The 24,582-nt window shown below is 40.1% G+C and overlaps 1 protein-coding gene across 1 annotated transcript in view; it reads left to right on the forward strand.

The window, feature by feature from the left end:
* Positions 1-24,582, forward strand: part of LOC109918915 (sodium/myo-inositol cotransporter 2-like) — a 69,283-nt gene that overhangs the window by 11,024 nt on the left and 33,677 nt on the right. Inside the window, exons 6-7 of the mRNA XM_020518862.2 lie at positions 4,027-4,132; positions 21,769-21,849. Coding sequence (XP_020374451.2) covers positions 4,027-4,132; positions 21,769-21,849 — 187 coding nt within the window. The remainder of the gene's footprint in view (positions 1-4,026; positions 4,133-21,768; positions 21,850-24,582) is intronic.

Consider the following 24,582-nt stretch of genomic DNA (forward strand, 5'->3'; position numbering starts at 1 on the left):
AGAATGGTGGCTAGTATTGGTCGTGGTGGTGGTGGTGGTGGGTGATGATAGTGGTGATGGTGGTTGTTATGGAGGTGGCAGGGGTTGGGGGCTGAGTTTCTCATTCAAAGGATCTCAATGCTTGATATTGGACCTGGTATTGGGAAGGGTTGATGCTCAGAGTGTCTGACTAGGGGATCACTTTTCTTGCATAGAGCTTGACAGGTGCTTGTTTCTCCCATGTGGTTAAGTAATACAATGCACACCCATCAGAGAAATTTCCCAAAGCAGCCTTTCAGTGCCCTCATCATCAACCCCTTACTGTCCATCTTGAGCCCTTCTGACCTTTCTCCACATACCACCTTCAATCCAATAACAGATCCCAATGAAGCCAGGGAAGTGTGAACAATGTGAAGAGTATGCCACTGACTGTGCCAGTGGAGCTGCTATCTGACATAATTGGCCTTGTATGAGGCAGGTAGAAACCCTTAGAAAGCTGACTTCAAAATCCAGTACAAGGCAAGGATTCTGTCTGCTGCAATATGGCCTAGATTTCAGAGTGCACAGGCCTGTAGCTTACACGACACTTACATGACCTCAGAGCATGTGACATTTCGATGTAAAGATATCTTCTTCACTTTCAATCTCTCTCTCTGTGTAATGGAGTCAATGTAGTTTGTAAACTGTGAGTTTGTAATATACACTAACATCAGTAAGTGCAGAACCCAGACCAAGACTGTGATATTCTTGCTTCATAAACCGTTAATATTGTAAGCAACTTTTAAGATATCCGTCTCAAAAAAACCAAACCATTGGTGATATATGTTAGGTGGATGTAGACATAGAATCAGATTCTTGCTGTTTTCTATTGAATTCTAGTAACTCTGCAGGAATTACAGCATATGGTAGAACATCCACCATTGAGTTTCAGGGCATGGTGTATTATTCCTTTATTAGAGACATGGATCCAATGTAAATGTTCACCTGCTGCTCCCTTAGTAGCACAACCTGCAAAGCATGCATGGAACTCTTTTCCCATTTTACAATATTCTATCACTAAGGGCAAATGGTATGGAGCAATTACAATGAAATATAATAATATTATGCATATAACATCCTAAATTTCATCTTCAAAAGACTATCCAGCAAACAAAACATAAAAGTTCATTTGAAAGCACTTGCACAGGATGGGATGTAATCTGTGGTAGTGTTTCTCAACCTCTTGCCGGTCTCTGTTTCCATGCAAAATGCCTCACAATTTATAGAGGGGAATTAGACAAAACAGCGAATCACTAATAATGAAATAATGGAGAGATGGCAGATGTTTCTAATCCTTTTTGGTCAGAAATCCATCAAGGAAGGTGGTGGTGAACTTTGAGATATAATGCTGCTCTCCAGCAACTATCCTCGAACTATTAGATTTCTTCTCAAGCTGAAGGGGACAAATGCAGTGAGACACAGAGGTTGACACTTCACAACAAGCTGTGTGAAGTACTCCAACTAGTGTAAGCTCAAATACAAACATAAATACACAGATCCTCAAAAATATAAGCAGTGATGTTCAGAAAGTTAGATAGGAGTTTAAAGGGAATTGAGGGGAAGTAATGATCAAAGTGACTTGTCTTGTACTTAACTGATATATGGACATTAGCATTCTGCTTGGCCTACCTTAAGGCAGCAGTTAGTCAGGATAACCTGCAACAGCTGATGAAATTTATTATCATCAGCCTACAACGGGTAATAGGGAGACCAAAGGGCCCACACCTCTCCTACATTCAGTGTTTCAATGTAATATGTTTCCAGTTAGAATTAATCTCAGGCAGACAATGGTCATCTTGCTGGATTGGTATCAAAGGAGGGGGTCCAATTAACATACCAGCATTTTTGGAAACACTTCCTACCACTCTAATCCCTCAGAGAAGTGAGACCAGACAGGCATTGTCGAAGATGGTTGCAGATGTTTTGAGATGCTTCATAATCCTGCAGCTGAAAATCAAAGGCCACAAAACCCAATAGCTTTCTGTTACCATGGGTACACATCCCACTCAGAAAGTTCTTGCATATGGTCTGTTTATGAAGAATAAGCAGCACACTTCACAAAACTGATTCCTGACTTCATACCCTTTGAGCCTGGCTCTGCATAAAAATATGAATTATGTTAATCTACCTTTATAGTAGTCCATAATCACCTGTTTCTCTCAATTCAGCCATCTGCTTATTTTTTCTGTATCCCTCTGAATTTTAGCAATTCCTTTTTGCTCATTACCCTTTGCATGGTTTTGTGATTTTGGAATTGTTACTAGCACGCTTCCTTTCACAAATATTGCCAACAGAAGAGGACTTAGGACAGAGCCCTGTGGAATACTATGGATAAGTGTCCCATGTTATTTTTGTGTTTTTCCTTTAAGAGAGTTTATCTGAAGAACTCCATGCGTTGTATATATACTGCACTGTAACTCTGCCTGCCAGTTGGATAGCCAATGGTTTGCAAGTTGCACACACTGAAATGAGTTTGTTGTTGTAATGTCTGCTTCATAACTTATAGTGTGTTTTGCAAACTCATGGAATTAATCAGTTCCTGATGAGCCACTGATTATTTGGCCATCATCATTAACATGACACAGTGAACAACAGTGGCAGACACTGGGGCCTATCCTGCTTAAATTGACAACAAACAAGTGACTCTACCATTGAAATGCTATCTTCTCCTCTATCCATCTTCTATCCGCCTCCCCCTCTCTCCCTATTTATTTCAGAATCCCCTTCCCCTCCCCCACTTCTGAAGAAGGGTCTAGGCCCGAAACATCAGCTTTCCTGCCCCTCTGATGCTGCTTGGCCTGTTGTGTTCATCCAGCTCTACAACTTGTTATCTCAGATTCTCCAGCATCTGCAGTTCCTACTATTTCTGACAGTTACCTGTTCTTGCTGTATCTCTATTTCAGTGATGGCCCAACCAATCAGAACCCTTTTCTTATGCTGTCTAAATTGGTGTTCCATTACTTGTCTGTTTCTTGCACCCCAGACCTGATCACTGCAAGACAGAAAGCTTCAACTACTTTTCTCCTTTAAGCAATGTTTAAGTTTTTACTACTAAACAACTAAATTATATCACATGGAATTGGGAGTAATATACTAGTATGGATTGAGAATTAGCAGTCAGAAAATAAACTGAGAGAAATGGATCATTCTCAGGATGGAAGGCTGTTACGAGTGAAATACACAATGATTAGTGCTGGGGTCACAGATGCTCATATCAATATAAATGATTTGGATGTGGGTACCAAATGTAGTTTTCCCAAATTTTATGAAAACACAGAACTAGGTTGAGATGTAAGTTTAAGGAGGCTACAAAGAGGCTTCAGGGGGACTTAGACAGTCAACATGAGCGTACAAAAACATGGCAGTTAGAATACAATCTGAATAAATTGTGATGATACCCACTTTGTTGATAATTCCTTTAGTAAAGTTGATTTAGCATCCTGTTAAACACATTTCAATGTGAGAGATTATGAGAGTGTATAAGCAGAATACGGAAGTCACCAATACTAGCACTGGCTATTCAATACTGAACTTCCGTGGATGCCATGTTCTGACTGCTCCTTAGCTGCCTGTGGACATTAGCTGCATGAATGTTAACCCCTTTGCCAATAAGGCATCCAACACAAACATATGTGTTCACCATTCCCAAACACCAATTTGGGACTTCGAGGGCCCTCATAGCACCAGAAAATGGATGCAGCTGAGTTTGAGTTTGCTCCCTGTGTACTTAATTTTTAAAATTCTCATAAGAAACTATTAGGTAGATCTTGACTTTGATTGTGTAAACTGGGTGGTAGTGAGTTAGCAGCCCATTTTACATAGCTCACAATTCCCATTGATTTCATAGATACCTGAGAGCTCCCCATTCTTACTATAGTTACATGCCACACTGTAGACAAACCATACATTAAACTGTCCCACAATAGAAGTCAACAATGCAGTTAGTGAAATATAGTTCAGTGTGGTTAATGTTACTGAGTAGCATATTTTATGATGTATTTTGTCCAGGTTGATATCTATGCTGGAGCCATCATTATTCAAATTGCTTTGCAATGGGATCTGTACTTTTCTGTGATTGGGTTACTCTTTCTTACTACAGTATACGCTATTGGAGGTAGGTCTGTCACCCATGCTAACAATTGATTATTATTACTTTTAAAAATGTGTCATTCCTTGAATTCCGGTTTTCTTAGTAGTATTATTACACAACTGTTTATTGCGCATTTGCAATTATTAGTATTTTCTCTACTAAAACGCTGTGCTGGCATTGTCAATTAAGTGGTGCATTTTCACACAATTTCCTTTGTGCGCATCAGGAATTATGTTTCTTGAGAGTGTTGTTTTATGAGAGTCCATATGCGAGTGGTAAGAATTTGAACATGGTCTCAACTCAGCCTGTTGAGAAGTGATACTACCCAGAACTATGAAGACTATAAAGAACTTGGAAAAGTTTTTAGTAAAATCATAAGACTAAGCAACAGTTTGCCCATTCCCAGTTTTAATTACACAGTGATTGTATTTGCTTATGGAGAAACAGGCCAGAGGTTGGACTATATATCTGCCTTGTCATAAAATTGAGTGTTTCAAAAAGACAAGAAAAACTCAAGCCATTTCCAAGCCTCTGAGAATCATGGCATGTTAAAGCATAGAAACAGTCCATCAAGTCCATGTCAGCATGTTGCTGCAAACCACTTTCCATTTCTTTAGTATTCCAATCTATTGTGGTCATTTAGTTCCTTTGTAAATGATTGCCTACAGTGACTCATGATTGAGAATATAACATTTTGACCAATCTGTTTAAAGGATATCTTTTCTCTTCTGGTGAAAGTTACAGTGACTGATTTTTCCAATACATGTGGTCATTTATTCACTAAATAAACTTGTTGATCCAGGAGACTGATTAGCATTACAAGAAAATGTTTTGCTCCTCTTCTAATAATATCTTGGAAGTTTTAATATTCACCTGAATATGAAAATGGTGACTTTATTTTGAGTCTCAACTCAAAGATGACACAATGTAGCTCACCCTCACTTCAGCATTATACTAGATCTTGTTTTTTAGAGTCTTGAACCATTTACTATCATGCTGTATACTCAGAAAATGGTGTGATTTTGGAAATGGAGATTTGGAAGCGATTGAGGTGATTAATAAAGATGCATTTAAGGGTTCCTGCATTGTTGGGGTGTTGTCTGAAATGGAGTATCACTTAAAATTAGAAGTATCCTTCTTCAATGCATTTCTTAAAACTATTCAATATTGTCCTTCTTCCCAATAATTGGCACCAAAAGTCTAAGCAAATCCTGAGAATGATCTGAGCAGCAGAGACAAGAATTTTGTTTGAACTTGGTACTAAAAAATTAAATTTCTCACCAAAGTGCTGAGGATATTGGAGATCCATTGACATTAGTTTAGGTTAGATGGGCTTCAGATTGGTTTCACAGGTCGGCGCAACATCGAGGGCCGAAGGGCCTGTACTGCGCTGTAATGTTCTATGTTCTATATTCTATATTCTATTTTGAAGACTATGATTGGCAGATTTTTATTAGGAAATTATATCAATGAATATGGATCAAAGTGGGTAAAGAGAGTTTGAGGTTAGCCACAATCTAATATCGGCTATTATAAGATCTCCTAGGAGTTAAATCTGTCTATTCTAGTTCCTATTTTTTAATCATTCTGAGGGACAATCAACTTAAGTTTCTTGATCACACTAAACCCATCCATTGAAAATCTATTAACTGCCCAAATTTCTGAGATTGTTAACTTGCTCGCCAAGCTGACTTGTTTTTGTTCAGACATTTTGTCACATTGGTAGGTGACATCATCAGTGGAACCTCCGATGAAGCGATGTTATTCTACTCCACTTGGAATTTATACTGTCCAGTCCGTTATGGTGAGTAGTGTCATTTCTGGTTTTGATCTGTATGGGTTTGTATATGGGGTCCAATTCTATATGTTTGTTGATTGAAGTATGGGTGGAGAACCATGCCTCTAGGAATTCCCGTGTGTGTCTATGTTTGACTTGGGCTGCTATGGTTACCTTGTCCCAGTTAAATTGATGACCTTCATTGTCTGAGTGTACTGATATTAAGGAGAGTTCGCCGTGCTGTTTTGCTGCTAGTTGATGTTCATGTATTCTGATGGTTAGGTTCTTTCCTGTCTGCCCAATATAATGTTTGTGGCAGTTATTGCGTGGTATTTTGTAAATCACGTTGGTTCTGCATGTTGTGGGAATGGGGTCTTTAATCCTTGTGAGTGTTTGTCATAGAGTGGCTATGGGCTTGTGGGCCACCATGATTCCTAGTGGTCTTAGGAGTCTTGTTGTCAGTTTCAATATGTTCTTGATGTAGGACAGTGTGGCCAGTGTGTTAGGGCGTACTGTGTCCTCCTGTTGTTGTCCGTTTAGTAGGCATCTGTGGATGAAGTTGCAGGGATATCCGTTTATGGCGAGGATCTTATATAGGTGTTCTTCCTCTTTCCTGCGTAGTTCTGGAGTTTTGCAGTGTGTCCTGGCCTGTTTAAATAGTGTCCTAATGCAGCTTTGTTTGTGGGCATTGGGATGGTTGCTGTGGAAGTTGAGGATTTGATCAGTATGGGTTGCTTTTCTGTATACTGAGGTTTGGAACTCTCCGTTGGTCATACGCTCAACTTTAACATCCAGAAATGGGAGTTGATTGTTGTTTTCTTCTACCCGTGAATTTGCTGTTGATGAGGTGGTGGGTCTCTTCTAATTTGTTGTGTTTAATAATGACAAATGTGTCGTCTATGTACTGGATCCATAGTTTAGGTTGAATGTGGGGGAGGGTGGTGTGTTCCAGTCTTTGCTTCACTGCTTCTGCAATGAGTCCTGAGATGGGTGACCCCATTGGTGTACTGTTGACTGGACAGTATAAATTCCAAGCGGACTAGAACAACATCGCTTCATTGGAGGATCCACTGTTGACATCACCTAACTTCTGAACAAGAACAAGCCAGCTCGGCGAGCAAGTCAACAACCTCATCCACAACCCGAGCTACAGGTCTTTGCCAAAACTTGCCCAAATTTCTGTCAGATTATCGCTAACATAACTTTGCCAGGAGGTGTGATCCTGTCCTGTTCTTTAATTCTCCTGAGTTGAGATCCTCAACCCATTAAGTCCAACACTAAGCCCACACAGCGTATAGCTAAAATCATCACTTACAGGATTGCCCTGCTTCTACTCCAAATAAGCATTGAAACCATGACAATCCCAACAACTATTAGGTGGACAAAAGCAAACTGTGAGATACCTTATGAGTGAAGAATGTGATGTACAGTAAGTAAACAGCTGTAAAAACATCAGAAGTTTGTTTTACTTATGAAACAGCTCAACTAAGACACTGTCCACTGTTGTTGCCAGTAGGTAGTTACTCCTGCCAGGAGATGTGCTTTTGTGATATATCATACTCACATTCTCACATACTGATGCTAGCTCCTCTGCAGCCATCGTACAATGTCTGTCATCCAACTGTGCCTTCTGCTGCCTCCTCCATTTTGCCTGCTAGGAGAGATCTTTGTTATTTTTCAATTCTGATCAAATGGCCAAAATACTGATATTTTCTTTTCTGAATGTCAATTTTTAGAGTTTGTTTTGCCCTTGCTATTTGACACACCCCTTCAATTGTCTTATGGTTTGTATGTAGAATTTTTAATATACATTTTAGCACCCACGTTTCAAAGATTTCTGTTTTCTTCCACAGATCTTTACTTATTGTCTAGGTTACTAAGACATACAGGATAGTGGAAAGAATGTCACATTCTTGTGAATTTTCCCATGTTACAATCTTGAGTTTTCCTGTTGTTAACACAACATTCATCTTTACAAAATGACTTCTGGCTGTTTCTAAGCTCCTTTTAACTTCTGCATCACATTTTTCATCTTCTGTTATCATGTGTCCAAGATACCAACATGTTCCATTGTGAAACCATCCACTTCAGTCTTAAATCTAGTTTCTTCTAATGTATTGCTTTGAGCTACACACCTAGATTTTACTTACTCTACAATGTCACGTAGACCATCTTCTGACTTTATACATCATGTTGCATTACCAGCATGCCAGTTTTTGTTTTTGTTGCAAATTTTTACCTCAAAATACATCTATTCCTCCAAATATTTGTTCTGTGCGTGGATTGAATAATTTTATTGATAGTACACATTCCTACTGCAGTCTTCCCTTTAGTAAAAACATAAATGATTGTCTCTTTTCTAGTTTGATGCTTGCGTTTTGTTTCAATATATATGATGGCTAAATCTCACATCTTTACTGTCAATGTCACTCAGTAATTTTTGTTGATAAACGCAATCAAAATTTTTCTTAGTTCATGAAGCACATGTAGATGTTCTTTTCTTGTAGATTTTCATTGAAGATTTTTCTTCATTTAAATACTCCCTCTTGTTCCTACTTCAAGTTTACATCCAGACTGCTTTTCACCAATTTCTACTTCAGATAGCTTATTATTTCTTTCTAATATGATTGTCAAGATTTAAGCTTATTGTTCAAAAATTATTATACTTTATTGCATTAGGATCCTTAGTTAACTTAAACAATGAATATCTTAAATCACTTGGTATATATTTGGTCACAAATTTCTTTATCACTTCTAATCTGTCTCTCAAAGGATTTTCATCATTCTTTTGTTATTCATCTATGTCTGGAACTTTTCCTGTCGTCATCAATTTCAAATCATTCCCTGCCTCTGATATTAATATGGTTGGTCTTTCATTTATCTCCATATCTTGAATATATATTGTATCCATCATTTTGCTTTGTGTCACTGTCTTTGTCTTTTATGCACCCATTAGTTTATGTTGTCCCTATCTTTCGATCTGTCAAAGATTTCACCTTCTGGTCCACAATTCTCATTATCTGATCTCTTTCCAGCTCCAATACTTCATTACACTTCTCATTATACCATTTCTCTTTAGCCTGACTACATAGAGACTCAGAAACATAGGAATGAGGAGTAGAAATGGGCATTTAGCTCTTCCAACCTACTCCAGCATTCAATAAGATCACGGTTGACCTGATTGCGGTCTCATCTCTACTCTTCTGTCTGCACCTCATTAGCCTTGACTCACTTGTCTAATACAATTCCAAGTTAGCCTTGAATATATTTAAAGAGCCAGCCTTCACTATCTGTGGGAAAGAGAATTCTAATGACCCTCAGAGGAGAAAGAAATTCTCCTAATCGCTGTTTTAAAAGAGAGACCACATATTCTTAATCTGTATATCATAGTCTTAGTCTCTCCCACAAGAGGAAACATTGTTCAGGTATCCTTCTTTTCCAGTCACATCAAGATCTTATATATTTCAATAAGATGACCTCTCATCATCCTCAACTCCATTGAATACTGTCCCAACCTGTACAAAACATTTCAAACATTCTGGGCAGTCTTCATTTTCTTAACAATTTCATCGTATTTGTGTACATTTCTTTTCCTTATCCTCTCTTGCATAATTTTTAATATTTTACTTGTCATCTATTGCTTGTCTCTATTTCTTTTCTGCTTTGGTAGTATTTCCTTCACAGTCCATGTTATGTTCACTTTCACGTTTTTCCATTTGCTTTCTATTTCTCCTTCTGAGGCTACTGCTGGTTCTGCTTTCTGAGATATTCATACTTGGATGAATCTTTACTTTGAGTGAATGTGACAGTGATGTTTGCATATTTCATCATGTCAAGGTCAAAATGGTTTCACATTTTTCTCCTTTTTGGTATTTTCAGTTTCAACTTAGTTCTTGGACAAGGAGACAAAGGCTTTAAAATTATATTCACACTTGGATATTTATGAATATTCTTTTTATTGTTTCTAAAATGTTGCTCTAACATTGAAAGAAGAGCAGAAAAGCAGTATACTGTTTAAATGGGCTGATATTGCAGAAGTCAATGGTATAGAGGGATTGGAATGTCCTGGTATATGATTACTCACTCCTCAAGGATTGATTAATTGCATGGCTTAGTTCATTTAAAACAGTAAAGCACATTATAAGTTATAAAACAAACATTACATCAGAACAACTGGTTACAGTGTGTTCTTCTTGCACATCCCAGTCAGACTGACGTGTAGGTGGCGTTGCAGCCATATATATACACAGCACCTGGCATCTTCAAGGTAAAGTCTCTTTGGGTCAAAGGTATACATAGAACTTTACTCTGCTTTCGATGAGAAAGTTCAACTCTTTACATTAACAAATCAGTTAACAAATCTTTTTAACATATAATAATTTACTGGTGTGTCCAGGTCTCAGGGTGGTGATTTTGTCTGAATTTGCTTTTGGTGCAGTAGAATTTTGAGTCGTTAAAGACCAATTTCAAGGCTTTTAAATGTTCTCCTTTTAGTTTTGTTTAACTTAAAAGCAAAATATCTGATTTGTAGTTGGTCCTATTTTCAAAACAGCAGCAGTGGACTTGGCAATTTTAAAAGAAATTGACCTCTAGTGAAAGTTTTTCAGACCTCAGAACGTTTCCCTGGTCTGATTGGTTGCTTTAGCTTTTAGAACAACTTTCTCACAACTCCAATTCAGTTCTGAAACTATTGTCTCCGGCATTCAGCTTGAACGGTGTTATTTTTCTAAGCTGCTCTATCTTAATGGTGTAGGTTGTAGGTTATACCCACTCCTCCACAGCAGCATTCTGCAGCACTTTCTTTTGATGTTTCCCTTTGGACTTTTGTGGATTGTACGTATTGTTATTTATAGCCTTGAAACTGCCTCGGAAGCCTTTAAAGCCTTAAAGCCAACAATGTTTGAGATCATTTTCTTGACAAAACTGAATCAGTCTGTCTCCTTTTTCATTTTTTGTTCCAAGGCCATTTTAATTGTTGTGCATTTCTCATTTTCCCTCACTGATTCGGTGTTAATGTTGCCCATTATGATTGTCACATCAGTTGAGTTAATTGGATTAGAACAATTCGGGATGCCACTATAAAAAAATTAATACTCACTCACTGTGATCTTGTATTAGGGCATAAACTTACGTGACACTTGTATCCAAAGTCTTTCCTTCGATCTTATATCTATCATGTTATTCCAGCCATTTGGTATGTCTCCAGCACCATTTTATTTTTACTTTTTTGTAATTATCTCTCAGCCTCAATTAATCAATCATAGGTCATCCCTTCACTTGCTATTTGGCTGGTGACACGTTACACTGTCTGACACTTTTGATCACCGCAGAGACTTGTTATTCAGCCTGTTGACACTCCACTCATGCCAATTGTATGATCTTTTGATCTCTCTGCCTATAAACTGTGTGCCTGTGTGCTTTCCTTCATTTCACCTGACAAAGGAGCAGCGCCCTGAAAGCTTGTGATTTCAAATAAACCTGTTAGACTTTCACCTAGTGTCATATGACTTCTGACCTTACTTCAATTTTAATCATGGTTATTCATTCATCTCTCATATCTTATTTATACTTGGATACCCATTCCATTCCTACAATTCTCAGCTTCCAAGAAGTAATGCATTGATTCTTTTTTTCCATTTGACCAGACTCTATCTTGCTTTTGCAAATTGCAGTCAATATGATCTCTATCCACATATGCAAGTGTCTAACTCTCCCAGCCGATAAAAAGTTCCTATACTCCATGTTCCTATTCTCAGAAAACTACTTCTTCCATTGAATGTAATGGGCTCAGAAATTTATTTGTTTTATTTCTTGGGCATGGGCTTTAACTTCCCTGTCACTACATGAAAGAGAGTTGGTTGCAGGGGGTCAAAACTCTTCTATTGTTTTTCCAATTCTTTGGCTATGATTTTCCATGACTAACTCTGGGGCTTATACTGTTTTACATCATTTCACATGTGAATAGCCACCTTGTTTTACTCAGCACCATGATTATCTCGGTTGCGTAACAGTTCTGAAAGTGTTAATGTTCAGGTAACATGGGCTTCAACCATTCTACTGAGGTCACACACTGTAGGTGTAGCCAAGGAGATCTGCTCTAGCTTTCAGAGGAATCAGGTTGATCTATACCAGCACCTGAAAGTCCTCATAATTCTTCAGAAGAATCTTCAGATTCTTCTCTCTCAATACTATATGCTGGTGTATCCTCCAGCACTAATCATGAAATAGGCCTGAGACAAAACAATGACAAAGGAGAATTCTAAGGTTTTTCAGAATTAGTGGCAGTGAACTACCTCCAACAATCCTTACCCATTACCATATACTGGTCAAAGTACCAGGAATTGCCAACTAGGAAAATACCACAGTGCCCTTAAGTGTGTCACACATCTTGATTTCCTTCTTGATGTTCTAATACCACATCAGCCTCAGCTGGTGTGTTCCTCATTTAGTCTTACACAACTGCTGAGATGAGACACCATGATATGACCACTTGAAGTCATAAGCGAGAGTTGCAGAGTTGTGGAACACTACTATCCCTTGCTCACACCCTTCCTGATTTGGTTGTGTAACTTGGCATGGATATTCAACCTTATAAATATCTCCCATATATTTTATACCTTACCCCAAGAACCAGTAAGGAGCTGAAGTCAAAGTGATGCCTAAGCTGTTCTCAAGCTTAGCTCCTACACATTCCAACACCAATTCTACCCTTCCATTTGAAGTTATTAGGAAATTATGTCCATCATTTGCCAAACTGCTCCCCTGTGCCTGAACTTGCCCACTGATAATACAAAACCTTACAGTTCTTTAAAACATTGTAATTTCCAAGGCAATTTGAGATTTCCTATTGCATGTTCTACTGTGGCAGTACATAAATTCTTGTGCAAGTCAATCGAAAACCTTTTACTTAAGACACAAATGTTTGCTGGAACCTAAGACTCAAACTGGCATATGCCCAGCCATCAACAAAGCAAACATAGCCAAAATAGCAGGATACAAGTTGGGGAAAGTTCCATTAAATTGTAATAAGTTCTGATCAGCCAACTTCTGAAGAACTGTGTAAATTTCTAACTAAGACACAAAAGAAATATTTATGCTCTGGATTTGAAGAAGAGAGTCACAAGATCCCTAAACAGCAGCAAAATATATGAACATTTTTGTAACAACTGGAGCAAATCAGCTTTTCCGTCTTGAAAGGTGGTGACTGAGGGATTCCTTTTAAGGCTGTACAAGGTATATAAGCGATAACTTATATTTATAGGGTGCACCTAACAAAGAAAGTATTTCAAATTATAGGGAGGGCAGAGAAAACATATAAAATAGATAAAGGAATGTAAGTTAACCAACAGAGGGAGAATTGGGAGAAGTGAACAAAGGTTTTGGGAAGGTTTTAATGTGGGAGAGAAATGTGAACAGGGAAAAGGCCATGGAGCAAGTTCTAGAGGGTAGGACTAAAACAGCTGAATACTGTCACAGGGAGCAGAGTAAAGAGGGGAATGAACATATAAAAGCTCACAATGAGAATAACGAAACTCCTGTATGGGGTATTATTCTTCTGGAGAGAGCTGTGGCTAAAGGAGAGGTTAGATGACTAGGAGGCAGGGAACGGAGGAGCATTTTACATTCAGAGCATTGTCAAGATAGAGAGGTGATGCAGGTCAGTATGTTTATGGGTAATAACTAATTTTAGTGCACAAACAGTCACATCCACGTGAACACACATGCAGCTAAATTGTTATATTAGAAGTCTCACAACAGGTGAAGGAGCAGCGCTCCAAAAGCTTGTGATTTTAAATAAACCTGTTGGACTATAACATGGTGTTGTGAGACTTCTGACTTTGTCCACCCAAGTCCAACACTGGCATTTCTACATCATAAATTATTTTGACAGGCATTTCCAATGGCAAAAGTGGAAGTGTGCACCACTCTAGCTGTCCTGCTTTTTCTGGCTTCCCATGAGATTGAAAGTAGAATTTAAAGGCTAGTAGCATGCACAAGATAGTTCTGTAGCAGGGTAAAGTTTTCATTGGCAAAACTTGCAATCAGTGAATAATGCTGCAGCGACAAGTCTGTTAAATAAGAGCCTTCTGGTCAAGCAGGAAGGTTCTGAATTGCTGATGGAATTTTTCAGAGTCTTAAGAATCCTATCAACTTAATTTGAAGACCCATCAGAATCTTCTGCCCTCCTCAAATTTCTCTCCCAACATACCGGCCACAGTCACACACTCCCCCTTCCCACTGTTCCATCATCTAAATGCCCAATTCACTATGTTGCAACTAGGACAGAGGAGTAGGATGGTAATCAAGACCCACTACTCCACAAATTGCACTATTAATACAAATGTTTTGATTCAATCACTAAAATGGCCAAACGTTTGCCCTTTGTACTGCTATCCAGAACAAAAAAGACTTTCATAAGGCTTTTTTAATGAACTCAAAACAATTGGTTTATTATTAAATCAAACTCACTCTTAAAAATAAGTGAAAAAAACTGGTTGACATCTGAGATATAATCTGGAATTCAATTTATACACCCATTTAATCCCAAAACAGACACATTCACGCAATACAAAATATGACAAAAACTCTGCAGAGATGATATTTTGACAAAATGTAAAATGGAGAATAACTCTTATTGGCCAATGGTCTGAAGAACAACAAATATTATCTGATGAATTCTCAGTCCAATGGACAAAATTAATTTGCTGACAGCTGTAGACCATTGGAGGATCTTTCAACCAAGTTTCATTTCAGATGGAAACCAGACTGGACTGACTCTTTTGATAGTGGTCACGTTCAGATTTTCAGGATTACAAAATAATCATAATTTGGAAATGTGGAATTTTATCAGGTTTCCAAGTACTGTTGCTTTGGAGATTTTCTCTTTCTTTGACCTCTGAGTTATCAAAAGCCAAGGCCAGAAAGGGTTGCTGTACAGCCATCGGTACAAGGGCCCTCACAGGCTCTTCCAGAGCCACATTTTCCAGCAATTAATAGTAATAAACCTCATTGCTAATCAAAACTTTGCTTGCCTATTTACCAAAGTCACTTGACTTTCTGCAACCAGCAGGTGGATTGCTAAACTGTGACTTAATTTATGAGAGGTCACATAGGTTTCATTCAACCATTTGTGAACAACCCTTTTCAATCTGGAAAATTTCTTCGCAGTTCAACATCTTTCAGTCTCCACATATTCCCTAAAAATAAACATGTATTTCCAACAATTGTCAATCCTTTCTTACTGTGTACTGCTGCCATGTTTGGGCCCCACAACTGAGCAGCTGGCTGGTTTCGAGGTGCCTCCCTACAGGTTCTCTTCCAGGCTGTCAGAGAGAGACGGGGCGTGTTCTTTCCCACAGGTGGTAGAAAGGCCTCAGACCAAGCTAGCCTGGTTGGAGGTCACAGAGGAATTAAGAAACTGTGGGTTACTGAACTGAATCTGGCTACAATGCAGGAAATGGGTCAATGATCCACCACGGGTGACACAGTGGTTAGCACTGCTGGCTCACAACACCAGGGACCTGGGTTTGATTCCACTTTCAGGCAACTGTCTGTGTGGAATTTGCGCATTCTCCCTGTGTCTGTGTGGTGTCTGTGTGGATTTCCTCAGAGTGCTCCAGTTACCTCTCACAGTCCAAAGTTGTGTAGGTTAGGTGGAATGACCATGTGAAATTGCCCATTGTGCCCAGGGTTGTGCAGGCTAGGTTGGTTAGTAATGGGTAAGTGCTGTTCCCCATAGAACACCACTCATTGCACCTTGTCACTAGAATTTTGGAAAGGCAAGTCAAGGCAGGACTTATACACTTAATGCTAAGGTCCTGGGGAGTGTTGCTGAACAAAGGTTCGCAGTTCCTTGAAAATGGAGTCGCAGATAAACAGGGTAGTGAAGAAGGTGTTTGGTATGCCTGTTTTTATTGGTCAGTGCATCGAGTATAGGAGTTGGGAGGTCATATTGCAGCTGTACAGGACATTGGTGAGTCCAATGTGTTCAATTCTGTTCTCCCTGCTATAGGAAAGATGTTGTGAAACTTGAAAGGGTCCAGAAAAGATTTACAAGGATGTTGCCAGGGATGGAGGGTTTGAGCTATAGGGAGAGGCTGAATAGTCAGGGGCTATTTTCCATGGAGCAGCAGAGGCTGAGGGGTAACCTATGGAGGTTTATAAAATCATGAGGAGCATGGATAGGGTGAATAGGATGAATAGCCAAGGTCTTTTCCCCCATGGTAGGAGAGTTCAAAACTAGAGGCATGTGTTTAAGGTGAGAGGGGAAAATCTTAAAAGGGACCTAAGGGGCAATGTTTTCACGCAGATGATGGTGTGTGTATGGAACGAGCTGCCAGCGGAAGTGATGGAGGCTGGTACAATTACAGCATTTAAAAGGCATCTTGATGGGTATATGAATAGGAAGGGTTTAGAGGGATATGGGTGAAATGTTGGGAAATGAGATTAGATTATTGAGGTTGGCTGGCTCGCCGAGCTGGTTTGTTGTTCCGCAGAAGTTTCGTTACTGTGTTTGGTAACATCCTCAGTGCAGCCTCTGATGAAGCGTCGGTGTGTTTTCCCGCCTGGTTTTTAAACTCTGGGTCCGTTGCAATGGATTGCCTCATTTCCGGGTTTCCTCCATAGTGGAATGTATATGGGGTTGAGTTCAATGTGTTTATTAATAGCATGCTTCGTGGAGTGCCATGCTTCCAGGAATTCTCGTGCTTGTCTCTGCCTAGCCTGTCCCAGGATCTTGGTGTTGTCCCAGTCGAAGTCGTGGTTATCCTTGTCCATGTGGATTGAGATGAGTGAGTATTGATCGTGTCTTTTTGTAGCCAGTTGGTGTTCATGTACTCTTGTTGCTAGTTTCCTTCCTGTTTGTCCAATGTAGTGTTTCTCGCAGTCTCTGCAGGGGATCTTGTAGATGACATTGGTCCTGTCCATGGCGGGGAGTGGGTCTTTAGTTCGGGTGAGCACTTGTCGTAGGGTTGATGTGGACTTGTGTGCCACTCTGATGCCCAGCGGTCGTAGAAGTCTTGTGGTGAGTTCTGACGTGTTTCTGATGTAGGGTAGTGTGATGAGTGTGTCGGGGCATGTAGAATCTTTCTGATGCTGTTCCTGTAGGCATCTCCTGACCCAGTTCTTTGGATATCCATTATCCTTGAATACTTGGAAGAGGTATTCCTCCTCCTCTTGGCGTAGTAAAATACACACCGACGCTTCATCGGAGGCTGCACTGAGGATGTTCCCAAGCACGGTAACGAAACGTCTGCGGAACAACAAACCAGTTCGGCGAGCCAACCAACCTCAACACCCACAACCCGAGCTACAGATCTACTCCAAAACCTTTGAGATTAGATTAATTTAGGAAATCTGGTTGGCATGGACGAGTTGGACCAAAGGGTCTGTTTCCATGCTGTACATCTCTATGATTCTATGTCTTTACTCAAAGATGCATTTATGCCAATTTCCTGTTTGCTGTTAGCTAAGCAGTCTTTTGTAAATGAAATATGTTTGTCTCTACACCAGCCATTCCTGATATCTTTGAGTTTGTTCTCCAATACAGGACATGTTGCTGCATGATGAAGACCCTACAATGTTGTCAAACCAGGAGATTCCACCTCTGGGGACAATGAAGCCACTGTCTGTGAGGATGCACTGTCAGCTGTCTCATCAGCCTCTGCCAGTGCAGTTACTCTCACTAGGTCTGAGAAGGGCTGATGTTTAGATTCAGGAGCACAGTCTGGTGCAGCTCAGGGCAGTAGTGTAGCTGAGGGAGGCTACTCTTTCTGTGCCCTGAGCTACAACACAGGGAGGCCCCACAGACAATTGGAGGAAAATTGGGGACCAGGCTCCTGTTGAGCTACATTCTGATGATGAGCCTCTGGTCATAGCGACACAAGCTCTACTCGACATGCAACAGAAGTCAGGGCAAGGATAGCAGAGGTACATGCAGCTTTGTGTGGAATATGGAGAAGCCTGCATTATCCATAAGTGCTGCCACTTCCCAGGCAAGTGAAAAAAAAAGTCGATGAAAAGCCAGGCTGAACATTCACCCCATGTATCCATCACCCGAGGCTTGTGCTTAACACAGCTGTTGGTTGAATGAGAAGAGGACAAGGAACCTTGACCTACCACCAGGAATCCTTCCTCCTCATGGAACGAAATGAAAAAACAGCATATACCAGCTGCACCAAGGTGTTTGCCTCTGGACCGTTCGCCTCTGATCTCCTCACTCTTGCTACCATTGATCCCAATAGCTCCAACAGCTGACGTAACGGATATATCCTTGCACTAATGCAGGAGTCCTCAAGGCTTCGCATGTCTAGAACTGCCTGACATGATCATTAGATAACAGGACAGCCGAGTGAACAGAATGCTTCGACCTCAGCTGCTGCTGTTGGGGTAGCACATAGTTCCAGAAATGTAAACTTTAAACAGCAGGAACAGGAAAGTGGAATGGTGATCATTCTGAATATATTTCACCTGTGAATACATTCAAAATATATTGTTTTTGCTAGATTCAAATGTATATAACCATAATTTTTCAGGATCTTGGTAATGTGACAGCTAAATTGAATGGCACGCCTCATGGTTGGCATACTTTGCTGGTTCCAGAGGAGATAAGGACATTGCATTTATTTGTGAAGGAGATGGTTTTCAATTACATGAATCTTCAAAGAATATTTGCGTAAGTTTGTGGTTTTGTACTTGCTAGTCAATGGATCATGGCTGAAGATGCAGATTCAGCTGCACCTCACTGTCCCACACTTCATTAATGTCTTTTTATGTTCGAAAGCAGATTGCTGCAGAACACTCACTATGGGTATAACTCAGGTGCACCTTGAAGGTGGAGCTGGATGAAATTAATCAATATATCTTTGTCCAAGTGTAGGGTAGGTGTGAGTTTGGGGAACAAAGCTCCACTGCCTGGTTTATTCTGGGTGGTAGAAAGTACTGGTTTTTGGTTAATCTGCAAAGAAGAATAGTAGGCATGCAGCTACATTGCAGGAAGGTGAAGAAGTTCTGGTGATGGGATAATGGCAAACTGTGTATCTATAATGTGGTCCCTAGAATCCTGTGCACATCTCTCCACAGTCTGGCATCTATTAAAGGGTTATTCATGTCTACAGCCTCTTCCTCAAGCTCACATTCAATTCATCTTCAATCGGGGAGAAGTGATTGCTCCTCATTCCGTTCCTGTTGTAACATTTGGGTCAGTTGCATGGTCAGGTTTTGCATTGTCCAGCTGCTTATGGCAATCATTGTGCTGTGTATTGCAGAGTCTATGTCGATCAGTCAAAGCAGCAGAGGCTGATTTTATGTGAGGCAATGGTATGTTCAGTGATTGCTGTGGCGAAGGTATGAACTTGATTGTACAGCTCTTTTGTTACACTCATGAGATGCATCACAGGTATCATCGAACATGTCTGGAGTGGATAGTCCTTATCACCTAGGATCCAGCCGTTAGCCTGGGCAAGGACTAAAAATTCTCTGGGAGATTTGATGGCGCAAGATGTATGCATCACGCCAGCTCCCTGGGAAAGATGCACATACCCCTCAATGATCCATCACCTGTCATCTCCAATCAGCTGTACGTTCAAGAGGTGCAATCCTTCACAATTCACAAATGTGACTTGGAAATATATCACCGTTCCTTCACTGTCGCTGGATTAAAATCCTGAAATTCCCTCCCTAAGGGCATTGTGGGTCTACTTACAGCATATAGACTGCAACAGTTCAAGAAGGCAGCTCACCATCACCTTCTCAAGGGCAACTAAGGATTGGCAATAAATGCTGGCCAGCCAGCGATGCCCACATCCCATGAGTGAATAAGAAAAACGTACGTGGCTGGTCCCAGGGATTGCTAATAGTCACAAGTGTAGTCTGTGACCTCTTGATTTGATTTATTTATTGTCACGTGTATTTTGTTACAACATACAGTGAAAAATGCTGCAGAATGTCACCACTCTTCGACACCATGTTAAAACACAGAAAAATAAACCAAAAGATAGAATGTTACAGGCAGAAAAATAAAGAAATAAAGGAAAAGTGTTCAACATCACAGTACTCCTTGTTAAGTTCTCCACCATGGGCCATGGGCCTAGTGGCCAGGCATGAGTTCCTTTTGCCATGCCGCCACCGCTGGAACAAAAGTCGCCACTCTTCAGCACCATCTTGCCCCTACCGACCCCCTCACTAGCATCTGGCTGCCGTCATCTGTAGAGAAATGGATCAAGATATTGGCACGATGGAAGAGAGCATTGGTCACCTCCTTTATTCACCGATATCTGAAATAGGACACATCTGTCACCCATTCCACCTGTGAATCCACCACTGGTGAAGAAACTGAGCATCTCAGTGCCCTTGGCAGCCACTGGCACAGGGCTCCTACCAAATCTACACAGATGCAGGTCTTGCTGAAGATTCCACATTGTCAGTGACTGTTTCCCAGCGCATCGTCAGGTTATTTTTGTAATGCTCCTCCAACATCTACATATGGTTAGGTCTTGTCAGAGAACTGTCAAGACCTCTGTTGTCAGAGAACTGCATTTCCGACACATCGTGACCAGGCAGCCCCCCGATGCTGCTGTCGAGACCTCTGTAGTCAGCTAACAACAGCTCTCCCCTTGCTGCATCCTCTCCTGCTGCTTCCAATATTTCAGCAATATTTGAGCCCCTTGGTTTCTTAAACAATCGAACTCTGTTAAAAGGGTCAGCATAAGAGCTGAGGAACAAAAACAGAAGTTGTTGGAAAAGCTCAGCAGGTCTGGCAGCGCCTATGAAGAAAAATCAGAATTAACGTTTCGAGATCTGGTGACCCTTTCTCAGAACTGACAGCTGAGAACATGTATATCCATGGTTCATATCCGAAGAATTAATAAGGACCTTAAGTCCTCACACTGTCCACACATAATATTCCACCCACAAAATACTGGCTTCCTCCTCCTTAAATCTGCAAACCTTGTATGTCAATGTGCATTTGGAGTGAAACACAAATAATAGTGCATGATATCTTCAAAGCCCAATCCTGTGCCTTCCAGCTTCCTCCTGTTGTATCGTGTATGCTGTCATTGCCCTTGACTACTTAACATAACCTTGTACTTTCCCTCTGTAACTACACCCAGCACAATTGGCCATCCCTTCTCACAATACAGTCAAATACAGTCATTCAATTCCTTCAATCCCTAACTCGTGCTTTCCAGTCCTGAGCCTCCATGTAAACTGCAATAATTCTGATCCTCTCCCTTGAAGTGCAGAGTTAAGCAAGGAAAACTGCTGACCTTAAACACAACTGCACAAAGTTGACTGGCTCATGTCTGTTTTGAACCAAGGCAAACCTAGTGCCCTGGGATTCTCATTCATCACTGACTTAATTGTGAGTAATCTTGACATAATTTTTAGAAAGCGTCAACATAAGAAGCATTCACAGCATGTAACTATATTACATGTAGGAACCTGCCAAGGGATGGTGTGAAACCTAACACACCACAAACATGACACTGACTTAATTTCAATTCTTGCAGGGTCTATAAATAAATGCAAATGCAAATGCACACATACACACAGGTACAAACTCCCATGCACCTAAAGAAACATTTATGTGCACACATGTGCACAGTTGCACACACACGTAAGTAAAGACAGAAGCAAAAACATAAATAAAGATAAAAATCTCAAATAAATATTCAGAAGACATGAACATTTAAGCATTTAAATAAAAGACACAGGTATGTACCCCTGCATAATTATGTGCAAGTATACAGAAGATTTGGAAGTGCAACAGCACTGTGGATGCATACTTAAAATCTGCACATATGCTCTCATGCATTCTCAATTATACACACTTTTCAATCATGTTTGTTTTGAAGATTTATTTCTGCTCTCTCTTTTCTGACAGGTGGGCTGGCTGCTGTTATATATACAGATGCACTGCAGACAGTGATCATTCTGGCTGGATCGCTGACTCTCGCAATATTTGGTACATATAATTGAGTCTTTGTTACTGTTATGTGCCCTCACTTCCTGCATTAGAATTTAGGAAGATAATTCTCTCAACAGTTAATTGGCATACAGAGGGGAACCCATCTGCTATTCTTCAAATCTCTGCCTTTTCATGAACCTCCCTTAGCTTAATGTCTCTGAAAGACTTCCCTTATACTTCAGAAGCTAGAATAACAACAATGGGATTTGCAACCTTATGTCAGAGCATGTCTCTGGAAGATGTGGAGGTACTGGGGTTGGACTGGGGTGGACAAGGTCAGAAATCACACAACACCAGGTTATAGTCCAACAGGTTTATATGAAATCACAAGCTTTCGGAGCTTCGCTCCTTCTTCAGGTGTTAGTGGGAGAGGGAATATTAGACACAGAATTTATAAATAAATGATCAAAGGGTCAGATCACTGATCAGGATGTATTAAACGAACCTGAGATGCTGCATAACTGTTGGCAGGAGCAGGAAGTGGGATTAGCAAAACAGTAAAAAGTCGTAATGATATCACTTAATCCCAATTTGGATTTATTCATGAGATTTAATTTTGTTTCAGATGGAAGTTCTGGTTGCTGGTGTTATTGTTCAATTGGAAAATCAGACCAAACCTAAAAGCGACAATCAGGGGTGGGGGGAGCAGATATTCATTCTGCATTTGTTAAAGTTCTGCCTTTAAGGAGATGAAACTATCACACCCCAAACCCATCTCCCTTAAACCTTATCGATAGCTCTCACACTGCAGAGATTGCCTCTGTTGTGATTTCTCTCTCTTTCTGCTGCCCCTTTGTTTCATCTCCCATTCTTATGTCTTAAACTCTCTCACACTTCTTTGTCCTCAGAGTTTGATAAATTAATCAAACTGAAATAAAAATCCAGAGTTGTAAAATGGACTTCCAATAATCACCCAATTTACACATTATTGCACAGTCAAATTCTGCTCTGTTCAGTGCTGTGGAAAATTTCAAAATACATCTGTTCTCACTCCTTGGCTGAATTTATTTTATTGTCCACAGTAACAGCAGGAACTGTTTTCTTTTCTGTGCTTTTTTTTGTAGCATTGGAATCCTGTTCTCATATACATTTGGTTTTGGCAAAAAGCATAAATTCTTGCTGATCCCTTTCTTCTACAGAAGCTTCTACTCTGCTTTATTATTTAGCTTCTCCTGGAATTTGGGTGTTTATAGGTCAAGTGCAAAGCAAATAAGATCTTAGCACCATATCTGCCACTACTGCTACACTGCTGCGTTTAACACTTCCCCTTTTGGCAACCATTATCTCCACAATTCCAGAGCTACCTTTCTTCAAGATATGGAAAGAACTGTCCAGTATTAAAAATTCATTTGGAAAGGCAGTTTTCAGTTAGAGAGAGACCATTGCTACTAGATCTTTGTCCTCAGGATGATTATCTATTACCAATCATCATTCTCTACCAGCTTGTTAGGTACCAAATGGCTCTTGAAGCATATGTTCCACAAACCTCTCCACTAACTATATGCAATAAAGCATTTCTTACTGTTAAAATCCCTACAATGTGGAAGAAGGCCATTTGGCCCAGAGTCCACACCAACCCTCTATAGATATAAAATTTCTTTATATCCCACACAGACCCAAGCCCTGACCCTATCCTTGCATTTCCCACGGCCAATCCACCTAACCTGCACATTTTAAAACTGTGGGAGGAAACCAGCACACCCAGAGGAAACCCACACTGACACAAAGAGAACGTGCAAACTTCACACAGCTTGTCGGCCAAGGGTGGACTCAAACCTGGGTCCCTGCTGTAAGGCAGCAGTGCTAACCACTGGGCCACCATGCTACCAATGTTCTTAAGAATGAAATGAAAACAGCTGAAGAAATTTTCTAAAAGTTTATTCTGATTGATCTAACCATCCAGGAGTTCCAATTTCTGACTGAATTAAGGAACGTCCATATCTGGCAAATTTAGTAGCTCTGATACGTGGCAAGATTAACACAACTGCAACTGGTGTTCTACCTTTGTAGCCTGCTGAAACTTAATTTAACACATGCCAAATAAGATATAAATTTAAACAATTAACTTATTTATAGTTACTTGGTAGTATAGAATTTTAGAATTGCTAAAAGGTATACTGTCAAAGTTTTTCATCCTGAGACGGAATTGCAAGAATACCAAATTCCAGTTCCAAAATTTTGGTTTTCTTGTGACGCTATCCTGATGAGAGCAAGATGAAAAGCTTCAACAGTTATCTCTTCTTCCCAGAAATGCTCATACTTATTCATAATACCATTTTAAGAGATGTTCTCGAGGAAGAAGCTGACTCCCAGCACAGCAAAATAAGTTTGTAAAATCTAGTCCCAACTCCACATTTTCTTATCATAACAGTAGAGACTAATTAATTTTAGAAATAAATGGATTTCCCACTGACTTATGAACCTAAATCAAAGGACATGTTTTCATGGTTTAAGACTTTTAGTATAACAAACCAACTAATATCAACGGAAATCAAACACCATTTAGCAGCCAACTAATATGGTGAAACAAAGAAAATGTACTTCTGTATTAACTAAGGCAATCAACATACAATTTAATCAAATGTGTTACCATAAGACAGGGCGTGTAAAGGCAGACTAAACTGAAAGCTACGCTAAGATAACAAGGTGTAGAGCTGGATGAACACAGCAGGCCAAGCAGCATCAGACGAGCAGGAAGGCTGACGTTTCGGGCCTAGACCCTTCTTCAGA

Source organism: Rhincodon typus, chromosome 21 (assembly GCF_021869965.1).
Source record: "Rhincodon typus isolate 14 chromosome 21, sRhiTyp1.1, whole genome shotgun sequence".
Lineage (NCBI taxonomy): Eukaryota > Metazoa > Chordata > Chondrichthyes > Orectolobiformes > Rhincodontidae > Rhincodon > Rhincodon typus.